Source organism: Limulus polyphemus, unplaced genomic scaffold (assembly GCF_000517525.1).
Source record: "Limulus polyphemus unplaced genomic scaffold, Limulus_polyphemus-2.1.2 Scaffold369, whole genome shotgun sequence".
Classification (NCBI taxonomy): Eukaryota; Metazoa; Arthropoda; class Merostomata; order Xiphosura; family Limulidae; genus Limulus; species Limulus polyphemus.
The window spans coordinates 578,406-594,317 of record NW_013665979.1 but is presented as its reverse complement, the minus strand read 5'-3'; the positions used below and the strand labels follow the sequence as shown (position 1 = coordinate 594,317).

Below are 15,912 nucleotides of genomic sequence, written 5' to 3'. Positions count from 1 at the left end.
CTGACTATTTCCTAGTCAGAGTGACAATAAAATTTTAGAAAAACAAATTAATGCAGGGCACTCTAAAATGAAATTAAGTTAATATATATATATGTGTGTGTGTGTGTGTTACCAGTTACATAAATCTTAATTTGAACAAGCAAGTTAATTATTATTACAATTATTAAATGGTAAAACTACTTCATTATTGTAAATGTAAAGATAATGCGTTACTTCACTCTGATGTCTGAAAATATAAAAATATAAAAAACTATTAAGAAGCTTACCATTAAATATTCATTTGAACAAAATTTTTATGATTTAGCTATTGAATTTTAAAAAAGATTTAAAGTCTGAAGAGTACATAAAAACCATTGAAATGTTTGAGGTCCAAAGAAAAGACTATGAGAAGCTATAGAAAACTTTTTTTTTTTCAAAACAAAATTCATTTTGCTTTTTTTCAACTATTTTCTTCTTTAATAACTTTTGAATTTTGATTTAATTGAAATTTAGAGATGTAATATATATCTATTATCAGACTTACCTATAACTGAAAGAGAACTAAATATATTTCTAGGCTAACTTACCACATTTTCCAAAGAATAAGTACTTAAAGCTTCAGAAAATCGAGTGTTTTCCTGTTGAATAGTTTCAATAAGAATATTCTGATTTTTTCTGAAAAACAGATATAGAAATATAAAAGAAATCCATCAAAGCTTTTATAAAATTGTTGTATTTCTCTTTTAGTTTTTGGACTATTAGTGCAAGTTTGAATGTTGACAGCAAATGGACTTTCATGTATGTAAGGAAGAAGTCTCAGTCATAAACTTTTTAAATATTTTATAACCTTTTTTCATCTAAAAATAATACCAGAGAACGTTTAAAACTTCTGTCATAGTTGCCTAAGATTTTTGTGTATAAAAATAAATTATCAAATGATTAAATTTAAATTCTTAAACATCAAATCGTTTTTACTCTAGAGATCTGGTTCAATAAGAGAAAGGTGTTTCTCATCTGTAATCATGGATCACAAGTCAACTTTCCATCACAAACTAAAATTATTACATGTTCTCATGAAATTCATTAATTACTTCACTGCCTTGGGCATATATATGTCCCCCTCTAGATCATTGCCCTGGGCACATATACATGGGACACACTATATAACCTTTGTTTTAACAAGAGAAATATGCATGTAATAAAAATCTATAATTTTATAACTAATTAAAAAAAACTATAAATGATGTGTATAAATTTAAAAATTCTAAAATCAATGCATGATCAGTAGTTTTGCATAATACTTCTTACAATGTGGGAACAATCTTTTCTTCAGTTGTATTCTACTTTAATTGAAAAGTGTAGTTGTATTCTTACCAAAGAGTTCATATTTTGTTACACTCAGTAACAGTATTCAACTACAAAAGGATTTTCTGCTCTTCATTCACTTGATCTACAACTGTGTTAAAGGAAAAGTTTTCTCCTCTTAAACCACAGAATTCAAATGAAAATATGTCTTTCTATCTTTTAACTACAGCATTCAATTTTTTTTTGAGAAAAATATAATCAACTAGCATTTGCTTCGTAATCTTTATTATTTCTCTAAAGCATTTTATCATGTGCTCTTTTCAGATAAATAATTAACTGCAATGATGGCTTTTCCTTTTTCATCCCTAGGGTTAACATAAATAAACACACCTGTTTAAATATACAACTCATCCAAAATTGTGGTCTTTCTCTTAAGCAACTACAGAAGCAGTGTTCTTCTATTAAGCCATATCTGCTGATTTATAATTTACTTAACTAATAAGTATTTTGCTTTCCCACAGAAAATACTTCATAAAAGACAAAATCTCTTTTCATCAACCATAGAATTCACCTAAAATTCCTTTTTTCAAGACTTTTTTCTAAGTTCAGCAGTTCATAATCAAAAACAAGATTCCTAACAAATTGATAAAAACAGCACACAAATTAATAAAAAAACAAACAGGATCTTATATATATATATTGTGAACTGTGGTGTATGTCCGAGCACCTGTCTGTCTTCCGTTTGCAGTGGCCGCTTCCCATCCTGAGTTATTCATTTAAGTCAATGTTGAGACAATGAGAAATTTTTTTGCAATAGTAAAGAGATCAAGGAGTGGAAATTTATAACACAGTTAGTTGACAAAGGCAGGATGTTGACTTAAATGGATAGCACAGTAAATCTTTTTAACAATTTTTAGATAGATAAAACAGAGAACATGAATATTTGATAAAAGAAAATAAGAAGCAATGAACTTAGTTTTCTAAGAACAAACAGAATCATCTGAGTCAATTTTGTTTCTTAAAAGCCTGAAAACCTTTTTTTACAATTTTAAGAAAACTGACAGTGTTTCAAGTATTATTTTCTATTTTCAGTCAGTCATACATGTATAAAAAATTCACAAAATGCTACATAAAAATAAGACAATGTTGAAATAAAAAGTATTTCTTGCTTGGTTTTTTGGCTAAATCATTAGATCTATTTGCCACTGCCTTAACATCCATTCAACATAAAGAAATTATGTTTACAGTAGGAATACGTTTTTTATTATGCCTGACTATTTCCTAGTCAGAGTGACAATAAAATTTTAGAAAAACAAAATTAATGCAGGGCACTCTGCAATTTAGCTACAAACATATAGTTTAAAAACAACAAAAAGAGGGAGGTCTTTGTTAACTCTATCATGCACAGGTGGTTGCGTTCAACCTTGAGGGCAAAAGTACACCACTGAATTAAAAAATATTTGAATAAACTTGTAGTAATTCTTACATATAATAAAAAAAATATATTGATTAAATTTTATACATACAATTTTGTTTCTTGAAAAACCTTTCACAATGAAATCTTTTCAAATTCACACAAATTTCATATATAAAAATAAGTTATTTTATTTACAGAAGCTACATACTGTGAAAAGTAATTCTGAAATTTCAAAAGATTTCATTAAGTAGTTTTTCATAATGTATTAACCCACCCTTAAGCTGTATATCAGAAAGTTGATATGATTCCATAACAAATAGTTCATGCATAGGACAATGTTAATGTCTTAAAGATTATAGAAAAATTAAACTGCACACTTTTACAATAAATACTTTATAACTGAAAAAAAAAAAGTTGTATGATACTAAACTACATAGTATAGTTATGAATTATATTTCTTTTATTATCTACAAGGAAAACTAGTATCAGTTATATCTTCTTGGTCAGATCAGGTTTGTAAAACTGAATTTTTCTTCTATGTTTCAATAAACACTTTCTGTTTTGTGATTCACATTTAACACGAAACTTTGGTTCAGCAAGAAATCACTTCATAAAATATCTGAATAATTAATGTGTGCCTGATGAACAGATTCTCTGCCAATTTTGTTTACATGGGTTCTCATATTGACAGCCACAAAATAACTAAATACAGTGGTTGTAATCAGAGCAATGTTATTCACAATATTGTGCAAGTGAGAAAAATTTAATCTCTAACTACTTGTACTTAGGTGCTTAGTTATTAGTATTAGCTATACAGTCTTCTTCAAAACATGAGCACAAACTTTGTAGTGGGAAATAGTTCCTGAATTCAAGGTAAGACAAACATCTTACTCGATTTTGATAAATTACACCTAGAAACTAAGATTTTAACTGAATCACTGCAAGAAAAACAAATGATATAATTGTTTTTTTTGCTAGAGTTTCTTTTCTACTTCAGATAATGCATGTGTTAAAATTTCAAAATGATAGCTGTACAGACATACAAAATACAGAACTTTCTTTATAGATAGCTCACATTTAAATATATATACACACACAATTTAACCCTGTGAATGAGTTAAAACTCAAAACGTTACTCAATTTACTTCACAGAATACCTTCTTCCACATAAGAACACCATTACTTAAAAGTGTGTACATAAATGAAAAAAAGAAAGAAAAATAAGCACATTTTTTACAATCACATACACCAACATAAATTTTCTGTAAACAGACTTTGAATACTTACGACAACTCTGTGAGATTGCTTGCCACTTTTTGCAGATCCAATAAATACAATGACAGAAGACCTTGACTAAGTCTTTGTCCAACTTCCTTCTTCACTGCTGATTTTGGAAGACCTTAACAAAAGAAGATACAGTGTTGGTTTAATTTTAAAAAATGGAAACATCCACCATGTTTTATATCAAATTAATCTACAGTAACCTTTTCTATTTATCATTTTATAAATATAATGTAATAAATGTGCTATGCTTTCTGTTCTATTATAAGTGACGTTAGTCAGAAAAATAAACCAGTACAAAAATATAGAAATCCATACAAAAATAATTTGCAGTATAAATCTTTCATATACGAAACTACTTATGAATGACTTTAATTAAGTAACCTGATACGGAAACCTACAAGCAGGTGAATTTCTTTTTAATATGTACAATTACTGTTAAAATTTATTTTTGTCCTTTTGCCATAGCTGAGACAAAACCTATTGAGACTTGGGAATTTTGAGTAAACTTGTGTTAATGTTTCTTTTCTTGAGAACTATATTCTCTGCAAGGAAATAAATGATAAATTTCTAATTTCTAAATGTATGATCATCTGTAAAACTGGTTCTAGATATTCAAGACATTAGGCTGAAAGTTTTCTCATTCAGTTTCAAGATATTCATTTTATATCCCTATAGCAATAATAGGTAGGCAAACAACAATTTATAAGCATAAGGAAAAGTTTTATTGGTGGTGGAACATACTACACGTTTTGACAGAATATTGGTCTTCTTCAAAACATAGTATATTCCACCATCAACAAAACTTGTCCTTATGCTTATAAATCGTTGTTTGCCTACCTATTATTATATTAGCATAATATGCTTCATTATTCGAGTATACCAATGTTTAAATTTTCAATAAATATGGATTCTCAGGAAGCAATCTGTTTGAGGCAGTTTTTTCTTTTATAAGATGATCCTAGATTTTTCATATGATATTAAAAATAATTATGATTACTTGATTGTAATGCTACAAATTAATTCAATCCATAGCTGATGCAAAGCTGAGGTGATAGCTCTATTATCAAGTATTTGATACAAATATGTGGGTAAAGTGGAAACTTCTTAAATGTACTGTGAGGTTTTATAAACTGGTCAATACAGAAGGAATAACTAGATTTTAGGCAAGGTTCCAGCATTTGACCAGAAATGTCCACACTGACATCTGTTCTAACTGAGAAATGCTTAATGACACTGATTGCAGTAATTATCAGAATTATAATGAATATGGCAATTATATCAAAGATGGTTATTATATTATTGTCTATTACCATTACTGTACAAAAAATATGAACAAACTATTTTTAAGTTTCTTAAGAAACATTTAGCATTGTGGCAGAAGTTGCAAAGTTTTGGAAAATTATCAGCACTGCAATATATGGAATAATTGGCATAAAGTAGTATGGTAAAGGTATGAAAGGCAAGATTTTTGTGTAAGAATATCCTACTACCCACCACACTAACCATTCTGTTAACAGTTGCATACGTACAATCCTTCTCAATCAACAAATCAAAAAAGCAATGATGCTATTTACTACTTGTTTATTGCTCAGTGCATTATCAGGACCATTCCTAATACAAAATTGCCAAATCTGTATTAAATTCTTAATTTGGATAAACAAGTGATAAAAAAAAAGAAAATCAGGTTTTTATCTTCACTTTCAATATTTATTGAGAAACTTTTCCAAGTTGACTTATCTCCATGAGTGAGAAGAAACTACATGTTAAAACATTTGCACATCCAAATCTCAATACATATTTAAAATCTATTTATATTAATCTATTTCTAATGAGGAAGGTTTTATATATTTACCTTTTTTTATCTCATACTCAGCTGACAGAGCTTTGGATTCAAAACTACTATGAGTCGAGAGTCTTGACTTAAGTCCTGACCAGGGCAGGTTTCTAAGTATGGTTGCTTAGAAACTGTGACAGCTTATAGAATTATATGAACTGAAAATTTTTATAAGACATTTATATACTTGAGTATAGACTATGTAGACATGTAGATAATTCATGTGCTTTCTTCTTCAATAACAGAATTAAAACAAAGTAATTTATAAGTTGGTAATTAATAATTTAACAAAAGGAAGTACATTTATCACCTTTTTCTTCTTTTAATTTTTCTTCAACTTCAGGACTGGCATAATTCTCTTTCTCCATGCCATTATCTTCAACACAATTGTCTTCTTTGACTAAGAGTTCTTTTGTTGTTTCTCTGTTGTTTTCAATAACTGCCGAGTTGCTTTCAGGAGTCACAGTTTCCATTCTACAGTGAAACATATTATAAAGTTTAACATATTGCAATGGGTAAAAAACAAAAAAAAACATTTACTGCATCAGTCTTTCACAAAAATATAACTGCATATATTCAATTCATTAAAATATTCACTGTAAATCTATTTTCAAGGTAGCACAAAGCTTCAATTAACCAACATGATGCACATACATACATACTTGATTCCTGGTCGAAAGTACCAATATGTTTCAAAACCTCAGCCAGAAAGATGGCCACTGAAAGGCTGTGGTCTAATCTCTCCAATTATCTCATCCACAACAGGTTTTATCATCATAAAGACTTGAACTCTAGGTGGTCAATTTCAAGACAACAATAATGTTACTTTCAAATCTTGGGTCAGATGAACCTTGTGGTGGATATCATAACAAGATATTGACCTGCTGTTGAAAAACACTACCATGGCCCATGAAATAAGATGATTTAAGATTGTTTTATACATGGCCATTTAGATGTGCATACGCTTCACGGAATTTAGCCTCAACCACAATACCTCACCATAATTTTTCACTCTTGTTACATCACTTTCATGGTAGAACCATGTACCTGCCTAGCCACAGACTTCTATTCAAGCATCACTTTAAAGCTGAATGAAATTTCACAAAATTTTCAACTACCATTGAGGTTCAGTGCTGATGAAGGATACAGTGGATAATAATGACTTTCCAAATGTTAAAAACAGTACTGACAGGTCTAGTAGTAGTGGATTTAATTATAATGAGCAGATCCTATTAAGTAACAGGTTTCAGTCTTTAGTTTGTGCAGATGAACTACAGGATGGAAGGATAACAAAAGGGACAGATAGGAATGGAAATGAAAAACATATGGAGGTTATTTTTTTATAGGTGATTCTTTAGTATGGCTGGTGGACAAGATAATCAGTGGGGTAAATAGGGAGAAAATATTCAAATTATGCTATCCAGAGGCAGAGGTGAAGGATGTAACTGACAGAACAAGCTATACAGTAAAGGATACTAGCAATGATTCAGTTTTTGTAGTGTACATAGAGACTAATGATGTAGGAAAGGGTGGGTCAGAGAAGCTAATTGTTAAGTACAAGGAACTGATAAAGGCATTTAAAGAACAGGAACATAGTAACTTAATTATTGCCAAAAGTTAAACACGGGGATGAAATTATAAGACAGTTACAAGGTTTAGGTTAATGTTTAAGGACAAGCAAGTTGGCTAGTTGGACTTATGGGATCAGTTAAGTTGTAAAAGATAACTTTTTTGGAATGGATGGTTTACATTTAAATAGGGTAGAGGCTAGCTTGTTTGCAAAGGATATTAACTCAACTGTAAGGGAAACTTTAAACTAAGACAAATAAAGTGGTGAGGCCCATGAGAAAATAAAAGAGAAAACAAGAAAAGCTTACTGTAGGAACAAAGTACAAAGATAATTTTAATGGCAGACTAAACTGTTATTATTGGAATGCTGGAAGTATAAGAAATAAAATGGATAATGTTAGAATGCTGGTTGGAACAGAGGACTGATATAATGGGAATGAATATCTGAAACTTGGTTAAACATAGACAAGTTTGATGACAGGAATTTCTTTGAAATACAAGGTTATAGGTTGTTTAATAGGGACAGAATACTAAAAAAGAGGGTAGGAGTAGCTTTATATGTAAAATGTGAGTTATATTCTGTTCAAGTTGTTGATACCAAAGTTAATAGCAATGAGGTTGAATCTGTTAATGGTTATAACAGAGGGCTTTTAGTTGGAATTTATTACAGATCACCATATGGAACATAAAAGTTAGTGAGAAACTTTACAGTGAGATAAAGAATTCAGCTATTAATGAGGTTTTAATTATAACATAATACTTAGGGACAACGAGGGACCTATTGGTTCATCTATGCTGTCCTATCCACAAAACTAAACTAAAACTACTAAAAGAAAATAAAACAAAAAAAACTCTCAAAGCCAGCCCTTATCATTCATATATTTATCAAGTCTTCCCGTAAACTCACTTAAATTTACTGCCTCCACCACATCCGAAGGTAACCCATTTCAAAGACAAACTACCCTGTTAGAAAGAAAAAACTTTCTTAGCTGAAAAAGACTCCTACCCTACCAAAAGTTATACTTGTACCCTCTAGTCCTACCATTTTCACCATTAAGTATGAAAAAATATGATGCATCAACACTATCAATTCCCTTAATAATCCTAAACACCTCAATCAGTTCCCCTCTAATTCTTTTTTCAAGAGAAAATAATTTCAGAGATCTTAACCTCTCCTCATATGTCAACCTTTCCATCCCAGGAATTATCCTAGTAGGCCTCCTCTGAACCATTTTCAACAATTCAATGTATTTTCTAAGTAAGGAGCCCAAGACTGCACACAGTATTCCAAAGGTGACCTAACCAGTGACCTATACAATGAAATTATAACCTCTTTAGACTTGTATTCAATATTTCTGTAGATACAACCAAAAATCCTTTTGCCCTTCCACTAGCAACAGCATACTGCTTGGATGGTTTTAGAGACTGATTAACTACTATACAAAGATCACTTGTACCCGACTTGTGACATTAATCCAGTTTGACTGAATTACATTTGTAACAACCCTCTGCTTTCTTCCATCCAGTCACTTTTCTATCCAATTAACCAACTTATCCCTCATATCTGTAGAGATAATTTTTCACAAGCCTTTTATATAGCACCTTGTCAAATGCTTTCTGAAAATCCAGATACATCAAATCTACACCTTTACCCTCATCAACATAAGCAGTAACTTTTTCGAAGAATATTAAAAGATTTGTAAGGCAAGATTTTCCCTTAGTGAAACCATGTTGACTATCCAACAAAATTCTAAACTTTGTTAAATGATTTTGTAAAGCATATTTTTAAAAGACTTTCCAAAATATTTCCCAAAACTGATGTAAGACTAATGGGTCTATAATTACTGGGACAATTTTTATCATCTCCCTTGAAAAGAGGAATTACATTAGCTAACTTCCAATCCTCTGGTACCTGCCCACTATTCAAGTACTTGCAAAAAATAGTAGCAAGTGGCTCACGTATCCAATCCTTAACTTCCTTCAAAACCCTTGGGGAAACATTATCTGGCCCAAGGGTTTTATCAACCTTTAAACTTCCCAATTTTGTCTTAACAAGCTCAGAATTAATGTAGTCATCTTGTTCGATCTTTTTTCCATCTATCAACTGTTCATGATGAGAAATATTGCTTAAATCTTCATTAGTAAAAAACTGAAGAAAAGTACAACTTAATAACCCAGCCATCTCATAATCATCAGTTAAGAGCCTTCCTTTATCATCCCTCAAAGGCCCTACTCCCATCCTAACATTTTGTTTACTCTTAATATACTTAAACAAATCCTTACTTTTAATTTTTACATTTTCCACCAACCTTTTTTTCATACATCCTTTTTGATGTCCTAATTTCCTGTTTCACCAACTCTCTTGATCTTCTATAATCATCTAACTCTTTTATCATAACAGTCAATTTAAAATTCTTCAATTTGTGCTGCTTTTCTTTAATTTTATCTCTTGTATCCTTTATGCCAACCTGATTTTTTTACTTACAGCCACAATTTTCTTTCTACAAGGAACATGTTAATCTTGAACATTTAAAAATTTTCCACATCTGATCAGTGTCTCCAAATAATTCAGCTGCCCAATTCACAGACAATTCTTGTTTCACCCTTCAAAACTTACTTTTTTGAAATTTAAAACCAAAATATCATTATTCCTGATATCCATATGCAGCAAAACATCGAACCTAATAGAGCAATGATCACTTGCACTCAGATGTTCCCCAGTTTCCACCAATTCTATATTAGAAGTTAACAATAAATCTAAAATAGCATTGCTTCCAGTAGATTCCTTGACCAATTGGTGATGAAAACCATCTTGAACAGTTTCTAAAATCTTTTCTCCCTCATGGTTTAACACTCACATTTCCCAACCTACATGGCTAAAAATAAAATTAAAATCACCCATAATTATGACCTCATTAACAGCTGAAATTTTAATCTCACTGTAAAGTTTCTCATTAATTCCATCAGAATCATCAGGTGGTCTGAAACAAATTCCCACTAAAGCCTTTTCCCTTTATATCCACTAACAGAAACCTTGTTATTACCTTTGATATCCTCAACTTTAACAAGATGTAACTGACATTTTACAAATAAAGCCACTCCTTTCCCTATCTTTAGTACTCTATCTCTATTAAATAACCTATAATCCTGTACTTCAAATTTTTGTCATCAAAATCCTTTATGTTTAGCCATGTTTCAATTATTCCCATTATATTAAAATCCTTCATTCCTACAAGTGCTCTAAACTCATGTATTTTATTTCTTATACTTCTAGCATTACAATAATAACAATTAAGCCTATCTTTAGAACTACTTCTATGCTTCGTTCCTATACGAAACTTTTCTCTACACCTTATTTTTTCAGCATTCAGTTTATCCCGGCCCTCACCACTGTCTAGTCCTGGTTATGGTAGATTTTAACTTCAGACATATAGATTGGGAAAATGTTAGAAGCAAATCATGAGGGAGACAGATTTTTAGGAACTGTTCAGGATAGCTTTCTTCCCAATTGGTCAGGAAACTTACCAGGAACAAAGCTGTTTTAGGCTTGTTGTTAACCTCTTATAGAGAAATAATTGACAGAGTAGAGATTGAGGAATATTTGGGTTCAAGTGATCATTGCTCAATTAGATGTGATGTTTTGCTGCATATGGAGAAAAGAAATAAGATTTTGGTTCCAAATTTCAAAACATAAAATTCTGAGAGATAAGACATGAATTATCTACTGTAAGTTGGGCAACTGACTTGATTGGAAATAGTGATCAAATGTGGAAAGATTTTTTAAATAAAAGTGTCTGCATGTAAAAAAACCAAGTGGGCCCAAAAAGGGTATAAAGGATAAAATTAAATGAAAGCATTATGAATACAAGAAGTTTAGATTGGCTACAATGATGGCAGATTTGGATAAAAATCAAGAGAGCAGGTGAAACAAGAAATTAGGAAATCAAAATTTCTATATGAAAAAGATTAGCTCGGAAGTAAGGATTTCTTTAAATACATTAAGGGTAAGCAAAAAATGTTATAATGTGGGTAGGGCCTTTGAGGGATGATACAGGAAGGCTAATATCTGATGATTATGAATTATTAAATTCTAGTTTTTCTTCATTTTTACAAATAAAGATTTAAGTAATTTTCCTCATCCTCAACAGTTGTTAGATCACATTAATTCTGAGCTTAAGAAAAAATTAGGAAGTTTAAAGAAAGACAAATGTCCTCAGCACAGTAATATTTACCAAAGAGTTTTGAAGGAGGTTAAAGGAATTGGATACTGAACCACTTGCTACTACATTTTCCAATTCCTAGTAGATTGGATGTTGGTTAATGTTACTTCTCTCTTTCAGGGAAGGCAATAAAACTTGTCCTAATAATTATAGGTCTATTAGTTTTACTTCAGTGGTGGGTAAAGTTTTTGAAAGTCTAACAAAAGATGCTTTGGAATATTATTTAACAAAGCTTAAACTTTTGTTGGAGGTAGTCAGCATGATTTCACCATGGGAAAAACCTTATACTACTTATCTTTTGACATTTTTGGAAGAGGTTACTGGTTATGTAGATGAGCGTATTGGTATGGATTTAATGTGTCTGGATTTTCAGAAAACATCTGATGAGGTGTCACATAAAAGGTTAACTTGAGATTACTGTCAAAAACAGGGTACCTCAGAGCTTAGTGTTAGGGTCTTTGCTCTTTTTGATTTATATGAAAAACATAGATGAAGTAATAATCAATAAATTATTTAAATTTACTGATGATATTATTAAAATTTTGGGTGTTGCTGGTGCCTTACAAAGGGATTTGAATTATTTTGTGAGTTGGATGAATACTTGGTAGATGGCTTTTAATTACAATAAATGCAAGGTAATGCATGCGAGATATGAAACTTTGAATTATGTGAATAATTTTGATGGGAATAACCTTAATAGTGTTATGGAAGTAAAAAGATCTTGTTTTTCTGGTTGATCAGTCTCTTAAAACCATCCAAGCAATGTGGTGTTGCTAGGGGCAGGGCAAATATGATTTTAGGTTGTATCTACAGAAATATTGAATACAAGTCTACAGCAGCTGTGATATCACTGTAGTAGGTTAGAACACATTTGGAGTACTGAGTTTAATCTTAAGCTCTTAACCTTAAAAAGGACATTGAATTGTTGGTTACTAGGATGATACCTGGAAATGAAAGGTTGTCATACAAGGGCAGGTTAAGATCTCTGAAATTGTTTTCTCTTGATTGGGGTGTTTACGATTGTAAAGGGAATTGACAATGTTGATGAATCATCTTTTTTCATATTTAATAGTGAGAATGGTAAGATTAGGGATCACAAGTATAAATTTTGGCAGAATAGGAGTCATCGTCAGCTAAAACAGCTTTATTTTTATAACAGAGTGGTTGGCCTTTGGAATGGGTTGCCTTTAGATGCAATTAATTTAAGGGAAGGCTTAATAAATATTTGAATGGTAAGGGCTGACTTAATGTGTTATATTTTTTAAGTTTAGTTTAGTGGATGGAATGGACTAGATGGACCAAGAGGTCCCTTGTTTTCCTTAATTATATAAATATGTGTAACATATATATATATATATATGTATATAACTCTGCATGTGTAACTTTGCATGTGTAACTTTTCTTGTATGTTGTTTTGTAATACATGACTAACCTAATGATAAGCTATTCATTTCTTATATAGACAACACAAATACCCACTAAAAGGGGACATGGTAAAACCTGGACCAACACAAAAGTGCCCGAATAGGCCATATATTTAACTCCGACCACCTTAAAAATTATGCCAAATGCTTTCTCATGCTTCTGTGTATTCCTTTCCACATACACAACATAAAATTATTGTGAAATCATGTTTCATATTTTCATAATTTATAAAAATGTTGCCAGACCAACACAAAAATGGCTGGAAGGGCCATCTATTGAACTCCAATCTTCTTAAAAACCGAACAAAATGCTTTCTCTTACTTCTGTCCAGATACACAGTATAAAATATTGTGAACTCACAGCAACATTTTTCTTAGTAAAAAAATAAAAAAGCCATAGATGAATAACCCTTTCTGATATGTGTACATTAGAAGAACTAATAACAATGTGAAACTGGTTAAGAGACAATCAGACACGTTTTAGCACCCTGTCGGAATACTTTTGTGTCAGTCCAGAAATGTTATTTATTTTAAAAAATTGAAAAGCCATAGACAAATAACCTTTTATATATATATATATATATATATGTACATTATGGAATAAGTAGTAACGTGAGATAGGTTTGGAAACGAACAGACATATTTTAGCACCCAATCCAGGCATTTTTATGTTGACCCGGCAACATATTTATTTATAAAAGAAATAAAATTTTCTATGAGTATAATGGTTATTCTCATTACCATTTAAGGTATGGAGAAACAGTCAAATTTTGATATTATATTTAAGTTGATCAGATTTGTTCTTGTGGCCTGTCCAACAAATTTTTACTTGGTCTTGATTTCACCCATTCCTCATTTAAGGTAAATCAAATACTGCTGGAAATGTCATTTCAACGTCATACACCCTATGTATTAATACCATGAAGTCTTGAAGATTAGACTGTGAGGGATTCTTGGTAAGCTATAATTTGTTAGTCATGGCTGTAAAAGCCTGCACTTGTGGAGATACAGGAATTTTAGTATTACCTATTAAGTTTTAACTTTAAGACAATTTTCTTTTTTAATTTATCCAAACACTAACCATAACAAATAAAACTTAAAAGCAAAATTTGAACACAATAATTCATGTAGCACACATTAAAAAAATATAATAAAATCAATAGTTTAACAACTAGGCCACTCCATATGGGAACCTCGTATTTGTGAAAGTGAATTTCCACTTTCCAGCTTCCTGGAAAATGTTGCACACGTAGCTGAAACCAATTTATTATTATGAAGCTGTAACTTTTAAGCATTTAGAATTAATGTTGTACCTTTACTTGTATTTGTAATTGCACTTCACTTAAATTTAAAAGTGAAAGAGTAATCAGAAACTGATCAGATATCTGAAGAAAAAAACCTGAGTGAATTTATAGTTATTGCATCAAAAACTTTTTTATTTCATTTTAAGTAAAACAAAGGCCAAATGAACGCAGTACTTACTTGCACAATTTGTTTCAATTTTCACATGACTAAATTCCACAGTTCATCAAGCCACCTCACCTTTTACATGTTTGCTGTTGTAGCTCCCTCTATATTGTAGCATTTTTGTCTTTAAGATTTTTACTGTGAACAGCTATTACAATGAACAGATGATTATATCGGAATTGATAATAAAATGTAAACAAAATTAACGAATTAAGATACTGAATAATACTTGTGCATATTACCAGTTTGAAAGCTCCTGAAGTTAAGAAACAGACAATAATATAATGAGAAGATTCTACTGATTACTTGAGGTTTACATATTTTAATAAATACCTACACATCTTATAGAAAAGAGCTACGAAAAGTCCACTTTTTTGTCGTATTAATGTAAATTAATTAACCAATATACAGTACTTAAAATCTTGTGTTAAGGGCTTTAAAGATAAAACTATTGAAATTTCTCCAACAGTTTCTTTTCTAGAATAAGAATTCGAAAGAGATGACCAATCGTAAGCATATTTCAAACTTCAACACCAGTAAAGCCCTTATGAAATCCCTAGCCGTTTTAATTAAAAACTCAAGAGAAGTGTTAGTATTGTGTTCAGTTTTTGTCTCCATACCTTAGGAAGGATATTGAATTATTGGAAAGGGCTCGTGGAAAGGCTAATAGAATGATATCTTAGATGGAAAGGTTTTCATACGAAAACAGATTAAGATCTCTAAAATGTTTTCTCTTGAGAAAAGAAAAGTTAAAAGATATCTGATCGAGTTGTATAAGATTGTTAAAGGAATTGATAATTATAATACATCATCTTTTTTTCCCTTACTTAATGTTGAGAATGGTGGGACTAGGGGACACAAATATAAGTTTTGGCAGGGTAAGAGTCATCTTCAGCTAAGACAGTTTTGCTTTTCCAACAGGATAGATGACCTTTTAAAGGAGTTTAAGAGAAAGCTTGATATATATATGTATGAATGACAAGAGCTGGACTGAACTCAGTGTTTTTTTTATGACAAATCTATTAAAACTACCTGACGTCGACCCTAATTTTGAACTGCCAGGCAGGAGGAAGGTAATCTTCCCGCAGAACCCATCGCCAACTCTTCTTTGACCAGTGAATGAAAGAACGATCATATTTAACGCCGACTTTCATTCCCGCGACACAGCTACACAAGGGCAATCTGCTGCGCTGGCCATCTGTTCGTTCGCTCTTGTTGGTCGGTATTTAGGTCTTGTAGACCTGGGATGGTCAGGTAGATTTGACTTCTTCCTCTCCCCGGTAGATGGTGGCTGAGTTTTGAATAATATTATTTTAATTACTACATGAGGGTCAGAGTATTCCCGCACTAATTCTGATCCCTTTCAAGGCAATGTCCATGTACACGGAGTAGTCACAAGTAAATAGACACCTA

At 31.1% G+C, this 15,912-nt stretch overlaps 1 protein-coding gene across 1 annotated transcript in view; it reads right to left on the bottom strand.

Moving 5' to 3' along the window:
• LOC106457751 (biogenesis of lysosome-related organelles complex 1 subunit 6-like) overlaps positions 1-14,597 on the bottom strand; it is a 21,278-nt gene extending 6,681 nt beyond the window's left edge. Inside the window, exons 1-4 of the mRNA XM_013917197.2 lie at positions 14,515-14,597; positions 6,130-6,293; positions 3,989-4,100; positions 567-654 (exon numbers count right to left, since the gene is read on the bottom strand). Coding sequence (XP_013772651.1) covers positions 567-654; positions 3,989-4,100; positions 6,130-6,292 — 363 coding nt within the window. The 5' untranslated portion in view covers position 6,293; positions 14,515-14,597. The remainder of the gene's footprint in view (positions 1-566; positions 655-3,988; positions 4,101-6,129; positions 6,294-14,514) is intronic.
• Positions 14,598-15,912: the final 1,315 nt, after the last annotated feature.